Genomic DNA, 22899 nt, shown 5'->3' with positions numbered 1-22899 from the left:
CTCCGACAATCGGAGTGACAAATCCTAATCTCGATCTATGCCAACTCAACAAGTACCATCGGAGACACCTGTAGAGCACCTTTATAATCATCCAGTTACGTTGTGATGTTTGGTAGCACACAAAGTGTTCCTCCGGTATTCGGGAGTTGCATAATCTCATAGTCATAGGAACATGTATAAGTCATGAAGAAAGCAATAGCAACAAACTAAACGATCAAGTGCTAAGCTAACGGAATGGGTCAAGTCAATCACATCATTCTCCAATGATGTGATCCCGTTAATCAAATGACAACTCATGTCTATGGTTAGGAAACACAACCATCTTTGATTCAACGAGCTAGTCAAGTAGAGGCATACTAGTGACACTTTGTTTGTCTATGTATTCACACATGTACTAAGTTTCCGGTTAATACAATTCTAGCATGAATAATAAACATTTATCATGATATAAGGAAATATAAATAACAACTTTATTATTGCCTCTAGGGCATATTTCCTTCATATTTAATACTCATATCCACTAATAGAAACATTAAACAAGCAAACATATGCAAATATAACAACAATCTGTCTAAACAGAACAGTCTGCCAAGGATGAAGAAAAATTCATACTTATTTAACTCAATTGTTTTTGAAAAATTACCATGTGATAGAGAATTCATGCATTCTTACTGCATAAAAATTTCAAGATTTTATCATGTTCTCACTATTCAGAAATATTCAAGGCATAACAATTTTTTTTGTTTTCAAACAGCAACTCATAAGCATGCAAACTAAGCATGATAAAGGCTATACTTGACATTTGTATTGAAATAAAAGATATAAGACATGATTCTAAATAACAACAATCAAATCCAAAGAAAATGACCCTCCAAGCAAAACTCATATCATGTACGAATAAAAATATAGTTCTGAGTGAGGTATACCGATATTGTTGAAGACGAAAGAGGGCATTGCCATTCGGGGCATCCCCAAGGTTAGACGCTTGGGTCTTCCTTAAATATTACCTTGGGGTGCCTTGGGAATTCTCAAGTTTAGCGTCTTGCCACTCCTTATTCTCTTCATATCGATATCTCACGCAAAATTTGAAAACTTCAATCACACAAAAACTTAACGGAACTTCGTGAGATTAGTTAGTACAATAATGGAAAAACTATTCATATTGGTACTGTCAAGACAAAATTCATAGTTGTTCTCACATAATGCCTATTGTATTCAATCATTTCCACAATTTATATAGCCAAATATAAGCCATGGAAACAATAAAACAAGCAAAATAGAATCTGTAAAAAGAAAACAACACGTCATGATCTGAACGAAAACCATACTTTTGCAACTCTAAAAATTCTGAAAACTTAGGAAAACATAGAATTTTGTATAGTAATACTGTGTAAAATTTCAGACCATTCCCACACTCCAGTAAAAATGTAATTCAAATACCTAGCGCAAAACTTTCTGTTTTTGCACTGAACCAATTCAACTACCATCCAAATCATCCCAAAGGCTTTACTTGGCACGTTTTTTAATTAAATAAAAGATACAAACATGATTACTACGGTAGCTTAATCATGTTGACACAAAAAAAGAAGATAAAATGTTGGGTTGCCTCCCAACAAGCGCTTTCTTTAAAGCCTTTTAGCTAGGGATTGATAGTTTTAAAGATGATCACTTAAAGATAAGAATTGAAACATAAAGGGAGCATCATGAATCATATGACAAACACATTTAAGCTTAACACACTTCCTATGCATAAGAAACTTGCAAGAAAATAATTTATTGAAGAACAAATTAGCTAGCATATGAAGGCATAACAAGTGCAACTTCAAGAATTTCAACACATAGAGAGGAAACTTGATATTATTGAGACATCTATAAGCATATGTTCATCCCTTATAATATTTTTCAGCAGCATCATGAATAAATTCAGCAATATAGCTATCACATAAAGCATTCTTTTCGTGATCCATAAACATAGAATTTTAATTACTATTCTCACAAGCAATTTTTTCTCGTTCATAATAGTGGGAGTATCATATAGAACTTGAACACTATAAATTGATTCCACATTAAAAGAGTAATGCTTGGTAAATGATGTTCATAATTATGAAAAGTTTCAAAACAATAATTATTACTACTTTTTATAACATAAGTATCATCATAATAATCATCATAAGTGGTAACTTTGTTCTCATCTTAGTCAAGTGAAACCTCTTCCGAAATAGTGGAATTATCACTAAATAAAGTCATGACCTCTCCAAATTCACTTTTATCATTACAATAAGATTCAACACCCTCCAAGGTAGTGGGATAATTATTGCCTAAAGTTGACACTCTCGCAAACCCACATTAATTATCATTGCAATCATCGTAAATATGAGACATGCTATCATCATAATAATTTTGATCATTGATACTTCATCCGGTCGAATTCCGGCGTCTCGAGGCTGGACGACGAGGTCGGAGGCGGAATTGGATGTGGCGGCGACGCGAGAGGCGAGAAGTGAAGCAAACTAAAGTTGGTTCACGCAAGGGAAAGAGGAGCCGACAAAAATGAGGTGAAATCCCGTAGATATGAGGGAAATGGCTAGCGGATTAGGGGGCAGTTTGGTTGCCGTCCTGGCTAACGTGCCTGATAAATTCAAATGCCTGGCTCGGGCTTGGGAAACAACAATTTTATGCCTGGCCAGGCAGGCCCTGTTTGGTTCGCCTCCATGCCTGGTGATGGGTTACACAGGTCACATCAGCCTATTAATTTACTTTTCCTCCTGCCATGCATGATTAGTACCCCAGGCAGCACCCAGGCGTCCCTACTCGGTAGCCTGAGCCAGGCTAATGGCGCTGGGATATTTCCAAGACAGGCTAATGATGTCATTTAATTTCTTCACGTTACTCAGGCACGAACCAAACAAAGTCCAGACCGATCTCAGAGCAAGTACAATAAGCTTATGTAAGCAGGCTAAATATGAGAAGAGGAGAGAAAAGAGGGGCCGACTACAGAATAAGAGCCAGCTGCAGCACATGCTCCTAGGCACTATGTGAGAGTGGTACGTGGGCCATGTATTAACAAAATAACACATCTTTATATCTAGCTATTGTACCTATCGGCTATAAACTTGGCTATGTATGACATGGCAACATCTTTATCCATTCGCTGGCTGTATTTTTTTTTTAAGGGGAGCTGGCTATACTATTAACCATGCTCTCAGAGGGATGCAAGGCTAGGCAAATTTGGGGACAAGAACCAAAAAACCCCCTGGATCTAAGTGGACCAGCCAACCCCGGGTCCACCGCAAGCGCCCCTTCTCCCATAAGCTTCGCCTTGCTCGAAACCCTAATGCCCCCCGACCCCCCCATCCCAGACACTTCTAGAAGCATCTTCCGCGGGCCGGGAGCCCCATGGACAGCGCGGCCTCGACGAAGGCGTCGGCGGAGGAGGAATTCTCCGGCGCCGCCTCTGCGATGCGCGAGCTTGTTAGTCCCGAACATCCCCCCCCCCCCCCCCAAAATTCTCTGGATCACATTTCGAGATTTCGTGTTTTTCTACCGATTGATCTGGGTATGTCATCTGGGTATGTCGTGTAATTATCTGATGTATTACAGGGGGGAGAATTGTACGAGGATTTGTTGGCGAAGGCATCGCTTCACCTGCTTGGGAAGGGTCTTCCGCCTCAAGTCTGGCACCATGGCTTCAAAATGATGCGGGTTACTCCTCGTTTTCAATTAGCTTCAGTTCGAGGCTACTCTTGCGTTTTCTTGTGCTTTCCCACTTAGATCTCACTGAAGGGAGTCACAATTCGTATATCTTATTGTCTCCGACCGGGAAGACATCTATTATCACTCAGCTTTAATCTTTTCTTAATTGAGACAACAACATCCACCAAGACTAGGCATTACTAAATATATGTTCCCATTTGTAACAACTCCAGTACCTCTTAGAGAACTTCTTACAAAAATGTAGGCAGTATGTTTTTTTCTTCTCTCACACAGGGAGTTCTGCCCAGAGACAGTTAGTAGATGAGGATACAGTTTGTAATAATGCTACTTACTTATTCACTGCACATGCAACTCTTGTACACGGTCTAGCTTTACTTCGGTCACTACTTCATCATGATGCTAGTATGGCTGCTGTGGAATTTGCCTGTAAAATATGTAGCATTCATGGGATTGATAAGTATTGCATAAGTTGCTACTCTGATCGTACGACTCAGCTGTAACTCGTGGCATTTTGATATTGGCAGCATCTATTTAGATCAAGGAGTGCTACAGCTACTTTAGTGGCAAAGGTTCTTCCTTTTTTTGTCCGTCTTTGTTATTTGTTTTGTTTGTTTCTGTGCCTGTTTTGTGTTCAAATCTCAATGTTATTTCACAGGTAATTTGGAGTGGTGGAACTTCTCTATTGGATGATTTGCTTTCTCCCGTTACTTATCTATCTAAATCAGGTCCTGACGATGTGAGTTCATCAACATATAAACTCTTAGTTTCCTTCCTTCCCAGCGTTGAAGTTAATAAGTGTCGCTCAAACTTATAGGCTGAGTTGGCCGCCTTCATTTTAAAGTGGATTTCAGATTTCAGAGGTAATGATGTTTTCCTTGGTTATTTTCTTTGCAACCATTTCAATTACTAAGGTAAACCAATGTTACTTCCCTTGTTAGGTGGCCTATGTGAAGCAGATTTACCTGAACTAGATGAGTTTCTCACAAATGTCATGCTTCTCCTTTCGTCAGTAAGTTATTTTTCTTACTATGTATTCAACCTTGATAGTTCATCTAGTAAGATATGGCTTCTTAATGTGAATTCTTCTTTTGGATATCTCATTGTAGTTGATCGAGAAACATTCTGAATCAATTATTGCTGAACGCCCTGACGAGCTCATGGTATCAACTGAAAAGGATGTCTTGACGGTAACTTCTTGCTTGCTTGCTGCAAATGCGTATGCGGAGTGGGTTCCAGTGGTTCACCTTGTCAAACATGGTTTAGTTAAAAGGTTCGCTTTCAGAAATTTGAATTTGTTTGTTGGTGTTCTCTTTATTTTGATGATGACCTCATATCTTTAATTTTGCAGATGCGAGTCCTTACTTCATCTCAGTAGATTCCAAACATATGCTTTGAAGTTTTTCAAAATTCTGTGCCAAAGGTGTGTATAATATTGGTTTCTCCTTTCTCGTAAGCCAACAACTTCCCCCCTTCCTTCTGTATTGCTTGTGACTGTGAATGTTTTCTCAGAAGAAGGCCTCTTACTGTCGCAAAGGATTATGATGATGCAATGAGCCATGTTTTTGAGATATTGATGAGCATTTCACAAGATTCTTTGACCAAAGTCGCAGCATGCTCTGATTTTAGTAGTGAAAGGGAGCTCAACGTTGCCGAGGGTATCTGCGACTGTTTGTTTACTCTGGTTTCATCCAACATGCAATGTATTATTGCAGATACCATTAAGACCTCCTGTTTCCTTCGACAGGTCAGTGCTCATGGTAGCAGTGCTCACCAAATAGTATTTTTTTCTTATTTTGGCATCTTGTTAAATACTTTAATGTATATTGGTTGGTAATTTGCCCCTTTTTTGAGTTCTGGGTGGCCCTGATGTCTACCTTATGTTTCTGCTTGTAGATGCTGGAATATTACCAACATTACAAGATTGCACTTCATTTTCAGTCCTTACCATTTTGGCTGGTATACTCTGTATCTCACACAGCTTTACTAAATTATTCTTTCCATTTGGCAATATTTCTCTACGGCACTTCCATGCATGTCTTGTGAAATGTCATATCTTAGGAGGGACATATGTCAATTTCATTAACTTATTTTCTTCAAGTAAGATCCATACGCACACATAGACGTGGCACGATAATAAATCAGACGATTATGCGAACAACGATTTGATCGATTCTTATACACAAAAATTGTTGGTAAAAACAAAGGGAAAACCACGTCATAACATTGTAAAATGGAACTATAAGCAAAGGTGAAGTTATTTAGTTACAACATGTATCATATTCATACTTCTATATTACACTTGCGGTTCTCTAATTTGGTAAAATAAAATTTGCGCCTTTCCGGAGGCTGTGCAGCTGCATGCCATTTCTCTCTATCTCCTATTTGCTACTTGCTAGTACTATCACGTGACCATGCCAGAATTTTCTGATCTCTCTCGCTCCCCCTCTGTTTTTTTGCTAGTAGTTGCTAGTACTACTCACGTGAGCATGCCGGAACTTTCTAGACAGAGATGGGAGAATCACGCGTGCGTACAAGCCTGTTCAGAGAGGGGCATGCTGCAGCACATTGCCGGGGCCACCGCAAGTTCCTGCACTATGAACCGTTTGATTACTCTATCCAATGGTGTAGTTGTAGCCACGTTGTCCTTTAGCTAAAGATGTTAATTGTAGAATCAGGGGAGAGAGAGGGGTGGCTGTAGAATCAGGGGAGAGAGAGGGGTGGCGGCTGGGATAGAAAGATGGCCTGGTATTGTATTCTATTGGAGTTAGGGTTTCCTGTACAAGGGGGCAGCACATATATAGGCTGCTGGGTTACATGGACCACATGGGCCACATGGGACACATGGGCCACATGGGCCATAAGCACACACACACACACACACACACTGAAATACAGATAAGACACAGCCCAACACTCCCCCTCAAGAGGGATGATAGATATCTATCATGCCCATCTTGTCACAAGCAAGATTGCTCTCCCTGGTTCCCAAACCTTTTGTCAGACAATCGGCGACTTGTTGTCCAGAGCTCACATGAGTTATCTTGATGATTCCTGCATCCAGTTTCTCTTTGATAAAGAATCTGTCTATCTCCACATGTTTTGTTCTGTCATGTTGCACTGGATTATTAGCAATGCTGATTGCAGATTTGTTGTCACACCACACATTCAGAGGATCTTGTCTGAGCACTTTCAGCTCAAGCAGAAGGCCTCTTACCCATAACATCTCACTCAGCCCTTGAGACATTGCCCTATACTCAGCTTCTGCAGTTGATTTTGACACCACCGGTTGTTTTTTGCTTCTCCATGATACCAAATTTCCACCAACAAACACACAATAGCCAGAGGTTGATCGTCTATCATCAAGACAGCTAGCCCAATCAGCATCGCTATAACCGTCAACATTCAAATGGCCATTACTCTTGAACCAGAGTCCCATACCAGGGCTGCCCTTTAGATACCTCATGATTCTATAGACTGCATCAAGGTGTCCACTTCTGGGGTCATGCATATATCTACTTACTACACTTACTGCATATGTAATATCTGGTCTAGTGTGACACAAGTACAGAAGTTTGCCAACCAATTGTTGATATTTTGCTTTGTTAACTTGTTCACCCATCTGTGCTGTCAATTTGTGATTTTGTTCAATGGGAGTTGGGGCTGCTCTACATCCAAGCATTCCCATATCACTTAGGAGCTCTAAGGTATACTTCCGCTGAGACAGGGCTATTCCCCTCTTTGATCTTGCAACTTCGATACCCAGGAAATATTTTAGCTGACCAAGATCCTTAACTTCAAATGCTTTGCCTAGGCATTTCTTTAGTCTTCCAATCTCCTCTTCATTGTCTCCCGTTATTATGATGTCATCCACATATACTGCAAGAATAGTAATCTGTTGCTTGGAATGTTTATAGAAAACAGTGTGATCTCCATTGCATTGTTTATACTCCATACTGCAAACTGCTTGCCTGAACCGGTCAAACCAAGCCCTTGGCGATTGCTTCAAACCATAGAGAGATTTTCTCAATCTACAAACCTTCCCAACAGTCCCAGGTGTAGAAAGTCCAGGAGGAATTTCCATGTAGACTTCCTCTTGTAGATCTCCATGTAAAAAGGCATTTTTTACATCAAGTTGGTGTAGTGGCCATCCAAAGTTAGCTGCACATGAGATTAGAATCCTCACTGTATTCATCTTTGCAACTGGGGCGAATGTTTCGTCATAATCAATACCATACGTTTGGCTGTACCCTCTGGCTACCAGTCTTGCCTTGTAACGCTCAACCTTACCCTCAGGATTCTGCTTCACTGTGAAGATCCACTTACAACTGACTGCCTTCTTCCCATATGGAAGATTCGCTAGCTCCCATGTTTTGTTCTTTCTCAGGGCCTCCAACTCTTCCCTCATGGCTTCACACCACTTTGGATCTTGTCTTGCTTCTTTCCAGTCTTTAGGAACAATCACGGCTTGAAGTGATGCGACAAATGCTCTAAATGAAGGTGATAGGGCTTCATAGGTGACATAATTACTGATGTCATGCTCAAGATTGCCCTTGCTCAAAGTTTTCCTTGCTACTTCCTTCTTGAGAGCAATTGGCAGGTTAGGTGATGCTTCTTCAGTACTTGAATTCTCATATGACTCCACTTCAGATGAGCTTCCTGTCGCTTGAGTTTCTTCTGACTGCTCCCCCTGTTCCATAGTTTCTTTTGACTGCTCCTCATGCACTTGTTCCTCCACAACTCTCTTCCTTCTTGTATACACCTGAGGATTCCTTTCCTCATTTGGTCTCTGCCACCTCTGCTGTTCAGCCCCATCAACTACAACTGGAATGAAGGATCCCACTATTTTCGGGGTTGGTATTGGCTGCTCCTTGTCGCCATTGGCGCTGCACTCACCACTCAAGTTGCACTCCTCCTCTTGACCACCCTGCATAGATTGTGAGTGGTCAAGTTCTTCGAATAAAGTGCTGAGATCTGTCTTCTCACCATAGAAAGGCTCAGATTCTCGAAAGGTGACATCCATACTTACAAATGTGCGCCTTTCAGCAGGACTCCAACACTTATAGCCTCGCTGCCCTGCAGGATATCCAACAAATATGCATTTTACAGCTCGTGGATCCAGCTTTCCCACTGCTGGTCTGTGATCTCTAACGAAGCAGGTGCACCCAAATAACTTCGGAGGAACTGAGAATTTGTTCTCCCCAAATAGCATCTCACATGGGGACTTCATACCAAGCATTTTTGAAGGCATCCGGTTGATCAGGAACGTTGCAGTCATGACAGCTTCACTCCACAAGAATTTTGGCACATTCATGGTGAACATAAGTGATCGAGCCACTTCTAAAATGTGTCGGTTTTTCCTTTCTGCAACACCATTCTGAGCAGGGGTATCTGGACATGATGTTTGGTGCATTATGCCTTGTGCTGACAGGAAACCTCCAAATTGCTTGTTTACATATTCAGTTCCATTGTCAGATCTGATCACCTGCACCTGCACATTGAATTGGTTTCGCACATAGGCATAAAACTCCTGAAAACATTGGAATACCTCATCTTTATGTCGCATGAGGTACACCCAAGTCATGCGAGTGTGGCAGTCTATAAATGTCACAAAATATTTCATTCCACTAACAGAAACAACAGGACATGTCCACACATCAGAGTGAATCAGCATAAACGGGGATATACTCCTTAGCCCCTTACTCAAATACGAGATTCTTGTGTGCTTTGCATATTCACATGCATCACACATAAGCTTACTCTTGTCTACTCCACGCATTACATCGGGAAACATCTTACTCATCTTATCAAAAGCCATATGCCCCATGCGACAGTGATGGATCATCGCCATTGTCTCACTTACTCCAACTAGTACAGCCAAAATAGGACTAGCACCAGACCTAGACACATCACGATCCATATACCACAATCCACTACGCCTGGTTCCTGTCCCAAGTTTCCTTCCAGTCATCCTCTCCTGAATCAAACATATTTTCTTATCAAGAGTTATTCGGCAATCTATCTGATCAATCAAAGCACTTAGAGAAAGCAAGTTCACAGGAAAAGCTGGAACATGTAATACATCAGATAATTTAATAGTGGGTGTACATTGAACTGATCCAACTCCTTTAATCGGTTGTGAGGTGCCATCAGCAGTTTGTATTGTTTCACAATGTGTAATTGGGTACTGAGTATATGATTCAAACTCAGTTGAGGTACCCGCAACATGCTTGGATGCTCCAGAATCTAATATCCAATCTGGAAGGAAATCATGTGTGGATATAGATGCATTTGCAAAGTTACCTTCCCCTGTGTAGACAAAGTGGGCAAAGTTCCCGAAGGTGTTGTCCTCCTGGCTTCTACTCTTCGACTCCCCTTGAGAGGTTGTTGACGTCCCTTCTTCTTGCCAGTTAGCCAAGTTTGCTTTGAAGCCACTGGAATAATTCGAACCCCTCGAGTTACCTCTGCCTCTAACTCCCCGGTATCCACCTCGGCTGTAACCTCTTCCCCTACCACGTATTTCTCTGCGTTGTGCTGTGCAATTGATGCTTATGTGACCTTTCTCTCCACAGTTGAAGCACTCTCTTGTCTCCTTCCATTCAGACACAGTAAATGCTGAGCGAGATGCATTCGCTTCTCCAGTCCTGGTCAACTTCAACCTGACCTCCTCCTGTGCCATTGCTGCAACTGCCTCCTCAAGCGAGGGGAGCTTTGGCTGATGAAACAACCCAGCACGCCTCCCTTCAAATTCTGAGCTAAGTCCCTTCAAGAATTTCATCACTCTCCTACGCTCTACCCACTTCTTAGTAGCAACTATACATTCTGAATGTGGTAACTCCAGTGGATCATAGTGGTCTAAGTCAGCCCACAAATGCTGCAATTCTGCTACATACTCCATCACCGACTTATCCCCTTGTTTTAGCTCATTTACTCTATCCTCAATCTGCGCCATAAGCATTATGTTCCCTTTCCCGGAGTACAATGTTTCCAGGGTTTTCCATACCTCTGCTGCATGGGGAAGAGTCTCCACGGCTGCTGCAATGGATGGGGTCAAGGAGTTCAGCAGCCATGCCACCACCAGAGAGTCAATGACACTCCACTTCTTCCACTCTTCACTTGCCCTGTTCGCCGGTTCATCTACTTCCCCTCTGACATAGCCTTCCAGCCCCTTTGTCCTCAATATTAGCAATGCCCTTCTGGACCAGCTTAGGTAGTTTGTGACCCCTTCCATCTTGATTTCATTTGGCATCAGTTCTATTTTCTGTATCACCTCAGGCTGAGGAACAAGCGCACCTGGGGAAGCCACACCCTCTGCCTTGACAGTGATGAGCTCAGCTAGCTTCTCCAACGCCTTTACCAACCCCTGGTTGTCCCCCATCTTTCCAATCTTGAATCACACCACTAGCAACCTCCAGCAACCACTGCTCCCCACTTTCACCTCTCTACTACCTCCTCCCCTCAGATCTGGGATTCCACCTCTCCTTCTTCCACACAAGCCTTCTCCTCTCAGACAATCGCCAGCAAGCACAACCAGCCAACCACCATCACCACTGCTGGGATTGGGAACCCAAGCTCTGACACCATGTAGAATCAGGGGAGAGAGAGGGGTGGCTGTAGAATCAGGGGAGAGAGAGAGGTGGCGGCTGGGATAGAAAGATGGCCTGGTATTGTATTCTATTGGAGTTAGGGTTTCCTGTACAAGGGGGCAGCACATATATAGGCTGCTGGGTTACATGGACCACATGGGCCACATGGGACACATGGGCCACATGGGCCACATGGGACACATGGGCCACATGGGCCATAAGCACACACACACACACACTGAAATACAGATAAGACATAGCCCAACATTAATTGTGAGCCGTCGGATAAGAAAGATCCATGACTTGATATCCATACACTATATAGGAGTACAGATTTATGGGAAGTGTCATCTGACAATGTTTGTCCAATGAGTAAATCATTGTGCAGCTATCACACTAGTTGCGCATTATACCCCTGCTTTGGCATTGTTAAAGATGTTGTAGTGGTAGTTTGTAAGTTAGTAGAGTATGCTTAATCCAACACCACTAAAATTTCTTGTGCACCCTTGGTCTATGCATATGGTAGGCTTGGAAAAATAATTCGAAATGGAGGGAGTAAATGCAACATTATCCTTATGAAATTTATTCCTTGTGCAGATGGTGCTAACCGAGGGACCTAAAGAATTTTTTTTAGCCGCTGACCCTGCGGATGTTGCTTCTTCAGCTGGGACAAATTCAGCAGAAAAGGGGAATATTGGAACATTTTTATTTTTTAGCGATGATATATGCAGTGTGATTCTGGACATTTCATTTAAAAGAATGCTCAAGACACCTGCAACCATATTACCAAACTCGTTAGAGTTATGGAGTGATGAACTTCATGGAAAGAATGGCTTCATACAGTACCACTCCAGACTGGTGTGTTTCTTGTTACATTACATCTCATAGCCCTCCTCCAGTTAGTAGTCTGTTGTCTACCACTGCATGTTTACCATCTGTTGAAGCTTTCAACAGTTCTATCATAGAGTTGCTTATGGTGGTTCTTATGTTTGCTGTCTGCTGAATGTAACGATTTGATTCCTCCACTCAGTTAGATCTCATAAAATATATTGCTTATCGAAGACCAATCCTTGCCGCCAGCAAAGCTGCACATAGAATTAATAGCGTCACTGGAGATGCAAGCACTGTATCACCCCCCCCCCCCCCAAGGTTGGACCCTTAATTATTCAGCCAGAGCTTAACTATTTGTCGTGTTATCTCATAATAAATTTATTTGTGCTGGTGAAATCGTGCTGACTGCATGAGTATTTTAGGATTTGGCTGCAATTGAAAGTGCACAGCTAGTGCTTAACACGGTTGTCAATGCAATATTTGATGATTCGATTGAGAATGGAGAGATCATTCTGGACACACAATTTTCATTGCTCAGGATACACCACATATTTGGAGGTCTGCAGATTATTCACTTCCTGTTTTTTTGTAGTAAATGTTGTTCTGTTTTATCATTAACTCACCCTGTAATTGTAAATCAGATCTACTTGCTCAGCTTCTATCTTTGAAGTGGATGGAACCAAGACTGGCTGTTATCCTTGGACACTACTTGACTGCGTTTTGCCCTTACCTGAGGCGTCATCCACCTGTAGTTCCTTCAGTTGTGAAAAAACTTTTTGAACTGTTGTCATCAATCACTGCCAGCTCTCATGTAAGCTTAACACTTTCTTTCAGTCAAAAGGAAAACACAATTGTAACCTGTTTAGATTGGTTAATTGAACTTTGTTGGCAGTTTAGACTGTAGTCCACTATTAAACTAATACTCCATGCCCATGAACCTGAAATCACTCTCCCTGATTTTAGTTTGCTGTTCTTTTTTGAAGTAGGGTATTTGCTTCTGGATATTTAGTCTACCTGTTTGAGATGTTACCTTGAAAATTTCACAATAATTGAATTTTTATCCAAGGTTGGGTGTTCTAAGTGGTCAAAGATTTGTGCAAATAACATGCTAGGAGACGGGCATAGATAACTATTCCATGTCTTTAACTAGGCTTAGAAATCCTGTTTTATAGTGTCCGAGTTCTCTATAAGTTTGGTTAACTTACTTTCTCGTTGCTTATTAACATTGCTGTCCAGGATCTTTCAACAGCCCAGAGTGCCCAATCGCAAATATGTTCATGTATCATTCGCGTATGCAAAGCTGTTGATAGCACTGCTCTTCCTTCAGATATGAAGGTTAGTTTTGGATTCACTTCCCATGACCTTGTATTCAGATATGAGACAGACTCGTTTCTGTTATATTTTAGCCACATGTATGGGGTACCTTGCCAGTTTGATTAGAAAAGTACTTTATCATGTTATGCTGCATATTGTTTACAAGCTAGAGGTCACGTACCATATTATCATGTGTTTCTCATTACTCATTATTTACAAGCTAGAGGTCACATACAATATTATCATGTGTTTCTCATTATTCATTAGCACACTTTGAACCACTTTGCATGGTAATTACATGTATACGATATACTTACATTTTGTTACACGGTATATGCAATGAGTTTGCTAATTTGCTCTATAAGGGGGTGTTGAAGTAGGGGAGAGAGGGGTGGTGGCTGGGATTGAGAGCTGACCTGTGGTGTTGTATTTTTTTGGGTTGGGGTTTCCTGTACAGAAGGGCAGCCCATATATAGGCTGCTGGGTTACATGGGCCAGATGGGCCTTAAGCACACGTACACACATAGAAGCACAGAGAAGACACATCCCAACACTCCCTCTCAGGAGGTGTGATAGATATCTATCATGCCCATCTTGTCACAAGCAAGATTGCTCTCCCTTGTTCCCAAGCCTTTTGTTAGACAATCGGCGACTTGTTTTCCAGAGCTCACATGAGTTATCTTGATGATTCTTGCATCCAATTTCTCTTTGATAAAGAATCTGTCTATCTCGACATGTTTTGTTCTGTCATGCTGGACTAGATTATTAGCAATGCTGCTAGCAGATTTGTTGACATATCACACATTCAAAGGATCTTGTCTCAGCGCCTTTACCTCGAGCAGCCCACATCTCACTCAGCCCTTGAGACATTGCCCCATACTTAGCTTCTGCAGTTGATTTTGGTACTACCGGTTGTTTTTTGCTTCTTCATGACACCAAATTTCCACCAACAAACACACAATAGCCTGAGGTTGACCGTCTATCGTCAAGACAGCTAGCCTAATCAGCATGACTATAACCGTCAATATTCAAATGGTCATTACTCTTGAAGCAGTCCCCCATACCAGGGCTGCCCTTTAGATACCTCAGGATTCTATAGACTGCATCAAGGTGTCCATTTCTGGGGTCATGAATATATCTACTTACTGCATATGTAATATCTGGTCTAGTGTGACATAAGTACAGAAGTCTGCCAACCAATTGTTGAACCAATTACCGGTTCACCAAGCTGAGCTGTCAATTTGTGATTTTGTTCAATGGGAGTTGGAGCTGCTCTTCATCCAAGCATTCCCATATCACTTAGGAGCTCTAAGGTAATACTTCCTCTGAGATAGGGCTATTCCCCCTTTTGATCTGGCAACTTCGATACCCAGGAAATATTTTAGCTATTCCCCCCATTCCTCCAAGATCTTTAACTTCAATTGCTTTGCCTAGGCGTTTCTTCAGTTTTCTAATCTCTTCTTCATTGTCTGCTGTTATTGTGGTGTCATCCACATATACTGCAAGAATAGGGCTATTCCTCCTAGCTTATACTTTTTGACTCCCCTTGAGAGGTTGTTGACGTCCCTTCTTGTGTTGCCAAGTTTGCCTTGAAGCCATTGAATAATTTAACCTCCTAGAGTTACCTCTACCTCCAACTCTCCGGTATCCTCCTCGGCTGGAACCTCTTCCCCTACCATGTATTTCTCTGCGTGGTGCTGTGCAAGTGAGGCTTTATGTGACCTTTCTCTCAACAGTTGAAGTACTCTCTTGTCTCCTTCCACTCAGACACAATAAATGTTGAGCGAGATGCATTCACTTCTCCAGTCTTGGTTAACTTCAACCTGACCTCCTCCTGTGCCATTTCTGCAACTGCCTCCTCAAGTGAGGGAAGCTTTGGCTGATGAAACAACCCAGCATGCGTCCCTTCAAATTCCGAGTTAAGTCCTTTCAAGAATTTCATCACTCCTATGCTCTACCCACTTCTTAGTGTCAACTATATACATTCTGAATGTGGCAATTCCAGTGGAACATAGCGGTCTAAGTCAGCCCACAAATGCTGCAATTCTGCTAGATACTCTATCACCGACTTATCCACCTGCTTTAGTTCATTTACTATATCTTCAGTCTGCGCCATAAGCATTATGCTCCCTTTCCTGAAGTACATTGTTTCCAGGGTTTTCCATACCTCTGCTTGCATGGGGAAGAGTCTCCACGGCTGCTGCAATGGATGGAGTCAAGGAGTTCAGTAGACATGCCACCACCAGAGAGTTGATGACGCTCCACTTCTTCCTCTCTTCACTTGCCCCGTTCCTCCGTTCATTGACTTCTTCTCTGACATAGTCTTCCAGCCCCTTTGTCCTCAATATTAGCAATGCCCTTCTAGACCAGCTTAGGCCAGCTTGATGTCATCTGGCATCAGTTCTGTTTTCCGAATCACCTCGGGCTGAGGAACATGCGTATCTGGGGAAGGCACACCCTCTGCCTTGTCGGCAAGGAGCTCAGCTTGCTTCTGCAACGCCTATGCTAATCCCTGGTTGTCCCCCATGTTTCCAAGCTTGAATCACACCCCTAGCAACCTCCAGCAACCACTGCTCCCCACTTTCAACACCTCTGCTACCTCCACCCCTCAGATCTGTGTTTCCACCTCTCCTTCCACACAAGCCTCCTCTCAGACGGTCGCTGCAAGCACCACCAGCCAGCCACCATCACCACTGCTGGGAACCCAAGCTTTGACACCATGTTGAAGTAGAGGAGTGGCGGCTAGGATAGAGAGCTAACCTGTGGTGTTGTATTCTTTTGGGGTTAGGGTTTCCTGTACAGGAGGGCAATACATATATAAGCTGCTGGGTTACATGGGCCACATGGGCCTTAAGCGTGCGCGCACACACAGTCCAACAGGGGGTATTTCTGTTTTTACTTTGTACTAACTTGTTCGGTAAGGTTAAGTGGTACTTTTGCTTTATAGGATATTCAGCTCTGTTGGGGATCTTTTAACTTGATTATTTTATTACATAATTTTGGTAATTATTGACTAAAGCATAGAAATGTATAAGAAATCAATTTTGTCAAGTGTCTTCAATTCTTAAGTTAATAAATCGATTGACATGCAGGATTTCTTCTCTCCTTACATCACCGAAGAAGATGTGCTAGCCTTTGGGATGCTAGACAGAGCAAATTATTCCATCGAACAGAACAAAGGTAAGATGCACCTTTTGCTCTAAAGCCACTAACATGGAACTATTTGAGAACTCTTGCTGGAGAAAAGGGAAAATATATAGTAACTCAACATTTTTTTTGAGGATTCAACGGTAAATTCCATCTGAAAACATAGTAGTTAAGAGACGGCAACCATCAAACTTGCAGATGCAAATATATCCTGGTACTAGTTTTATGTGCAGAGCATCTTTTGATAATTAAATTAAACCTAGCGGCTAAAAGTTATAGATCCTTTTCTGCTTAACATGTACTCCGTCCTTTCCAAATTGTAAGATGTTCTAGCTTTGTCTTGAGTTGTAGTTGTTTTAGTCTGACCTTTTTTTTCTTCTGAGGATTCAACAGTAAATTCTATCTGAAAACAGAATAGTTGAGAAATGGCGACCATCAAACTTGCAGACGCAAAATATTGCTATATCCTGGCACTAGTTTATGTGCAGAGTGTCTTTTAATAATTAAATTTAACCTAGCGGCTAAAAGTAATAGACCCTTTCCTGCTTACAATGTACTCTGTCCTTGCCAAACTATAAGAAGTTCTAGCTTTGTTTGGAACGGAGGGAGTAGTTATGGAGAGAGTATGTTGAATTTTTTGTTGCTGAAAAAACAGAAAATAATGGTGTGGAAGTCTTGCATGTGCTGGAAAATGGAATGTGGATGGCTTGCATGTGCTCGAAACTTGGATCACCTGCTTAGATATATAGGGTGTTGCGTTCTTTTTGTTACTATGGTATACATATTGAATATCTATGCATAGTTGTCAAATGTGTCTGCTCTTTTCTTATATTTTTCCCCTTATGTAGGGGGAGATGGGAGTCAAGACAGACGCACTATTGACCCCTTCTGTAGAGGCAAGAGTTCGAGCCTAAGTTCTGAATCTGAAATTAATGCTGGAAGTTCTAGCAGCTGTTCTCTACCTCGTACTCCTTTAATTGGGGAATCTTATTGTTCTCTTCCTACACAAAGGCAAGTGCCTCATATGAATCGGGAACTTCAAAATTCTTCTACTTCTGTGAAGCAAGTGGTCAATGACACCGATAAATCAAGATTGGAGGTGAGGCTTCCTTAAATGAACTCGTTACCACACAAGTACTGTGCGTGATACCGTACCTAACCATCAAAAATATATGTTTATAAATTGTTGCCTATCTTCCATCAGGCCCTGGCTGTTAACAATCTTGATGATCAAGAATACGATCCTGTTCAGGGTAGTGCTACTAGTAATTTGGAAAGATCCACCGAGTCTTTTGTGCCAAAATGGCTGGTAAGTGTCGTGTTATTCTCTCCATTTTCTTATTGTTTGCCCCCCACATATTTGGACTTGTGGTTTTGCCGAACTACCTCTTCTAAAGTTCAAGTGATTCTTAAAACATTTGTTTTCGGAGTTACGATAATACACTTGTCCTGTAGGTTTTTTTTAATTATGAAACTGTATGATTGTGATTTGACCTACCTTGTACTCCCTCTGTCCCATAATTCTTGTCGTGGTTTTAGTTCAAATGGAACGGAGGGGGTAAATATATATGATTGTAATGCACCATCATCACAGTATCGGAATTTGGACTTATTGTAGCCTGGTTTGTAGGAGTTAGACTGGAGCTAGTTAGGCTGTGTACATGCACTGTAACAGTTTTTTTTGGTTGAATATGGTGTATGTGCGGGAATTGTGATTGGTTTAAAGGCTAAATAACTGAATTAGTTTTGTGTGGACCCTGATATTTATCAATTTACAGATGGGCACATTGCACTTTGGTTTCCACCTTATCTAGCCTCACCATGTGCACTCTTTTATATTTTCCCATTGACTTGGCTCCAGCCGACCTTGCCACGTGATAGGCCAGATGCCAAATCCATCTTGCCAACTAAACAATGCACTCTAGCATTAAACATGTACCCAGGCTAAATCATGCTCAACCGGTAGATGATGGGTTGACAATGGCCATTGAGGAGAGAACTAGCAATGGAGAGGTGGAAGAAGCCCCAAATAGGGACAAAAATAAACATCTAATTTTAGTGCTAGCATAGGTAAGAGGAATAGGGAAGCTAACGGAAGGGATGGAGCCCAAGTGGAGAGATTGCTGTCCTCGAGCAGTCAAACATTGCAGAGTTTAGGAGAGTGGGAAAGTTTTATTTTTCTTTGAATATCCTGAATCTTGTGGGTTTCAGCACTAGCCTGCCCAACTTGTTTGGTTCACATCGTAGCTTATGTTTCACTTTGAGGGTTGGATACTGAAAGTAGCCATTGTAGCTTGCTATGCTGCTCTAGGGATTTACATTCCTGACTGTTCTAGTATCATCGATGGTGCAGGGTAAGTTTAAAGTAACGCCAGGCTATCAAGGAAAGGCCAAGCTACTTCTTTGGGAGCATAATCTCCTGTCTGAAGCATTCATCAGTGTGACGGCCTGCCCTGGGTACATTGGCAATAACATCATTTTGGAATTCCATGTTGTTGTATTAAGTGCGCTAAGTTATAAAGTTCACTCACTACAGCTAATCATGATGCAAAACATAGTTTATGCCTTTTGTCTGTCAGGATTGAATGCAAGAAGCAGTTGCTTATGTCTCTGTTGAACCCTTTGAACAAAATTTGGACCCAGCCAGAGTGGGATGAAGAATACATGAGTTATGCATATCGTCTACCTGGCCTTCTTTGCAATGATCAGTTTATGAAGACAATATGTTTGTTGGTAGAGTCATTTGAGGAGGAGATCAAAGGAAGCAAAATTGAACATTCTACGGGAACACAGGAAAAATGCCGTCCAACATCAACTACCAATTATCTGTACTCATCTACCTTTCCACAACTAATGCTTGCCCTGCTCTTACGGGTAAATAACTACCCCCAACACTTCATTCCTTGCAGATTGTGATAGTAGACCCCCCATAGAATTTTTAGGATTTTTTCAGGCAGTAACTAGGAAAATCACTTCTGTTTTTAAACCAGTATTGCAGAGATGTATCTACATGGGCGACACAACTAGTGGTATTTTTTGGGGTCTCCCTCTGTTCAAATGCTTGTGGAAACTACCATATTTTACATTGCTATTTTTCATGTTTTATTGTGATTATGTAGTTACAGTGTCTCTCACATTTACTTCAGATCCTTCATTTTATACACATGGCTTGGATGGATCACTCTGCGTATGATCTGCCAGAAATTGTTAGAAGAGCTAAACTCATGAGTACCATGGAGATATCCACTTTTCTAGCGGAGAATAATACTTTACCTGACAATGATGGAGTCGACGCTATTAGGGTGGATGCTATCGGAACATGCTTGCGTAAAATTCGAGAGACTGGGTAAGTCTGCTGCTTCACACCTGTTTGTCAAACCGATTCTATTATTTCTAGAGATATATGTTTTGAAAGAATTGTATTCCGGTTGCATTAGTGATATTCACCCTTTCCATATTGTGAAGTCGTGCATTTTATGTTAAAACAACAACAGTAACAAAGCCTTTCAGTCCCAAACAAGTTGGGGCACGTGGATAGCTAACTTCCACGCACCCCTGTCCAGCTAAATCTTTGGTGATATTCCAGTCCTTCGTATCTCTCTTTACGGACTCCTCCCATATTAAGTCTGGTCTACCCCGACCTCTCTTGACATGCTGGCGTTTCTGGAGGCTTGCGCTCTATATGCCCAAACCATCTCAGACAATGTTGCACAAGCTTCTCTATCGGTTCTATCTGTATGTTGACAAGTCATTGCCGCGCCTGATAAAATCTTGTGCGATGTATAACCAGCCCAGCAGCGATACTCAGAGCTTTCAGTATACCTTGACAAGCTATTGCTCTGAGTTTACATGGAGGGCCGGGTGTACTTTTGATCAGTCAAAATATACTGAACACTCTTGACAAGTCATTGCTGCGCCTGATAAAATCTTGTGCGATGTTAGTTTTTTCTTTTCACGAATACGCATTATTGAGTATCATTCCATTGATAGGTAGGGGAGAAGGGCTACTCTCCGTGGCGTACACAAGATGGCGACACCAAGAGCGCTGGTTGAGCAGGGAGGGAGGTTGCTCAGCCTCATAGTGCTAGCTTCAGGTTACAGGAATTAATCGATCTAAGCCTTTGGCTCTGGCTCGAGCCCAGAGCCATGTGCGGCGCACGCCGTCGAAAAGGGCCGTGTTGCGGTCCTTCCTGAAATGTGACTAGGGGTTGCTTAGTTCCTTAATAATTTGGGGATAGCTTTCTTTGGGGATAGTTCTTTTGCTTAGATTTATGGTTGCTTAGTTCCTTAATAATTTGGACTAGGGGTTAAGTGGTATAGATCAATTATTAACTCTAGGAACAGTAAGCATCCGTTAACTCACTCGATGACAAGAAATGTGGCTTCTTCCAAATGTTCGTTAAATTTTATTTGATTGCACATGCTGGAAGTGTTGAAGCCTGATTGTGTATCATGAAATGTGGAATTTCATGTGAGTATTGATTTTGGTGGGATCAAGACGAGACTGCTTGGACGCGGTTATTAAATATCTTATGCAATTTAATCAATTGCTGTAGTTTTTTACTGCTTTCTTCAGAAAGATTTGAGACTTTATAGCAGTTTTGAAGATAATAATTAATACCCAAACAGAATTGCTAATGCTGTGAAGTTTCTTGTGCTACCACCACTCTACCTTGCTTCTTTTGAAGTGTGTCCAGTGCTGGTAATACTTTCCTTAAAATATGAAATCTTATCCGAAACTGCTCCACACACGACAAAGTGTGGACGATCTATGGACGTTTAAGAATCCAGCAGCCGGTGCAGGGGAAGAGGAAGAGATTCCCCGGCTGGATTTAATCATCGTTCCCCAATCATCTGATTTTTGTTGTCCGCATAGCACTGTTCATCTTATCTGCATATTGCATTTTGTCCCACCGAAAGAAGTGCACACAAGTAGACCGCATATTCGTCAAATTCCTCACTGTTTGGAAATGTAGTAACCAAATCCAGTTTTCTAGTAAACCCTCTTGTCCACTAATGTAAGATGTTTTGGGAGTTCAATTTAAACTGCCAAAACACTAATGTAATACGTTTTGGCAGTTCAAATTGAACGGCCAAAACGTCTTACATTAGCAGGATGTGGCTGGAAACTGAACTTAATGTTTCATGCATGGATTTTGATGTGTTAGTAGTGCCCTTGCTTCTTTTGGAGTGCCGCTTGCTGTATGCAATCATGCATCGCTTTTCTTCCAATTAAACTAGATGATAACCTGTGCGTTGCTACGGAGATTGGTTGTAACATTTTTTGATGAAATTTAAATGAAAATTAAAATAGATATAATATATTGTATTTGATTATTATATAGTTGTAAACCTATATAGAACATGAGTAACATTTCTCATGCATGTTGAGAGATATAATTAGTGTTACTGATGAGATGGCATGTTGGGATGTGTGCATGTTGAGAGAGAATATAAATACCATTTCCCATGCATGTTAAGAGAAAATATTAGTGACGTGATGAGGTGACATGTGTGCATGTTGAGAGAATTAAGATACTGGGGATCAACTATTTAGTTATATAGGATATCTTCATTCCGGACCCGATCCTTTCTTAAGTGGCCTATCCATTCCAGCATGCGCATCTCTGCTACACCTAGCTGTTGGACATGTCGCCTTTTAGTTGGCCAACATGTTCATTTATGTTCAGATCACTATTTAATACCCTGCAGTGGAGGTTCTAATGTGCCAGATGACACTGAACTGCTTCCCTCTGATCTTTCAATTGTCTGTGTGTTTGAAAGATGTTGTTTTGTATAATGTTGCAGGTACAATGTCATAGGCTTGTGCGCGAATGTTGGAAGATCAATTTTCGAACTGGACAGTTCTCTTTTCAACCACGCTCTTGTAGCGGATATAAGCATCATGGAATTTGATCATTTGGGGAAACTTATACAGCTCACCTTCATTCCATTAGTCAGATATTGCCCTCGAGAACGTTGGGATGAATGGGTGCTGTTGTTGTTGGAATATTTATTTTTCTACTGTGAAGATATCTTTCGTTATGCGTGGCTCAGTCTTATACACGAGGGCCGAGCTAAAGTACCAGCTTTCTTTGGTGATCTATATGGACCAGAAGAAAAACTCAAGAAATTAGAAGTGGAGCTACTGATTAAGTTCACTCGTTCTGTATCTTCTTTGCTCAAGGTCTTAGCATCAGAAGAACTTAATAGCGGCCTTCCGGATTTGAATTGTCCAAAGTCTGACTTGAAATCCATATCTTCCAGCTCTCTTATGGGGTATGAACGTCATTCAGTTGTGTTTTCTGTG

The 22899-nt window shown here is 41.6% G+C and overlaps 2 protein-coding genes across 2 annotated transcripts in view; one reads left to right on the top strand and one right to left on the bottom strand.

The window, feature by feature from the left end:
* The first annotated feature begins 3268 nt into the window (after positions 1 to 3268).
* Positions 3269 to 22899, top strand: part of LOC123080328 (protein HASTY 1) — a 35282-nt gene continuing 15651 nt past the window's right edge. Inside the window, exons 1-22 of the mRNA XM_044503238.1 lie at positions 3269 to 3471; positions 3601 to 3702; positions 4239 to 4283; positions 4370 to 4450; positions 4529 to 4574; positions 4653 to 4723; positions 4821 to 4984; positions 5063 to 5134; positions 5224 to 5458; positions 5608 to 5670; positions 11895 to 12155; positions 12328 to 12439; positions 12549 to 12686; positions 12770 to 12939; positions 13365 to 13463; positions 16535 to 16622; positions 17438 to 17688; positions 17794 to 17898; positions 18943 to 19046; positions 19169 to 19463; positions 19736 to 19935; positions 22398 to 22868. Coding sequence (XP_044359173.1) covers positions 3397 to 3471; positions 3601 to 3702; positions 4239 to 4283; positions 4370 to 4450; positions 4529 to 4574; positions 4653 to 4723; positions 4821 to 4984; positions 5063 to 5134; positions 5224 to 5458; positions 5608 to 5670; positions 11895 to 12155; positions 12328 to 12439; positions 12549 to 12686; positions 12770 to 12939; positions 13365 to 13463; positions 16535 to 16622; positions 17438 to 17688; positions 17794 to 17898; positions 18943 to 19046; positions 19169 to 19463; positions 19736 to 19935; positions 22398 to 22868 — 3248 coding nt within the window. The 5' untranslated portion in view covers positions 3269 to 3396. The remainder of the gene's footprint in view (positions 3472 to 3600; positions 3703 to 4238; positions 4284 to 4369; positions 4451 to 4528; positions 4575 to 4652; positions 4724 to 4820; positions 4985 to 5062; positions 5135 to 5223; positions 5459 to 5607; positions 5671 to 11894; positions 12156 to 12327; positions 12440 to 12548; positions 12687 to 12769; positions 12940 to 13364; positions 13464 to 16534; positions 16623 to 17437; positions 17689 to 17793; positions 17899 to 18942; positions 19047 to 19168; positions 19464 to 19735; positions 19936 to 22397; positions 22869 to 22899) is intronic.
* LOC123080329 (uncharacterized) lies at positions 9516 to 11362 on the bottom strand. Its single transcript, XM_044503240.1, has 2 exons — positions 10015 to 11362; positions 9516 to 9688 (listed from the first exon to the last, which is right to left on the bottom strand). The coding sequence occupies exons 1-2, from the start codon at positions 11087 to 11089 to the stop codon at positions 9645 to 9647; spliced, it is 1119 nt and encodes a 372-aa protein (XP_044359175.1). The 5' UTR covers positions 11090 to 11362; the 3' UTR covers positions 9516 to 9644.

This window comes from Triticum aestivum, chromosome 3D, assembly GCF_018294505.1.
Source record: "Triticum aestivum cultivar Chinese Spring chromosome 3D, IWGSC CS RefSeq v2.1, whole genome shotgun sequence".
NCBI classification, from domain to species: Eukaryota; Viridiplantae; Streptophyta; class Magnoliopsida; order Poales; family Poaceae; genus Triticum; species Triticum aestivum.
This window is presented reverse-complemented; position numbering and strand designations above follow the sequence as displayed.

Coding starts and splice junctions, on each gene's coding strand:
- LOC123080329 (XM_044503240.1), bottom strand. CDS start 11,089: ATGGGGGACAACCAGGGGTTGGTAAAGGCGTTGGAGAAGCTAGCTGAG. Junction 9,689..10,014: donor CTTTGTCTACACAGGGGAAG/GTAACTTTGCAA, acceptor TGTTTGATTCAG/GAGAGGATGACTGGAAGGAA.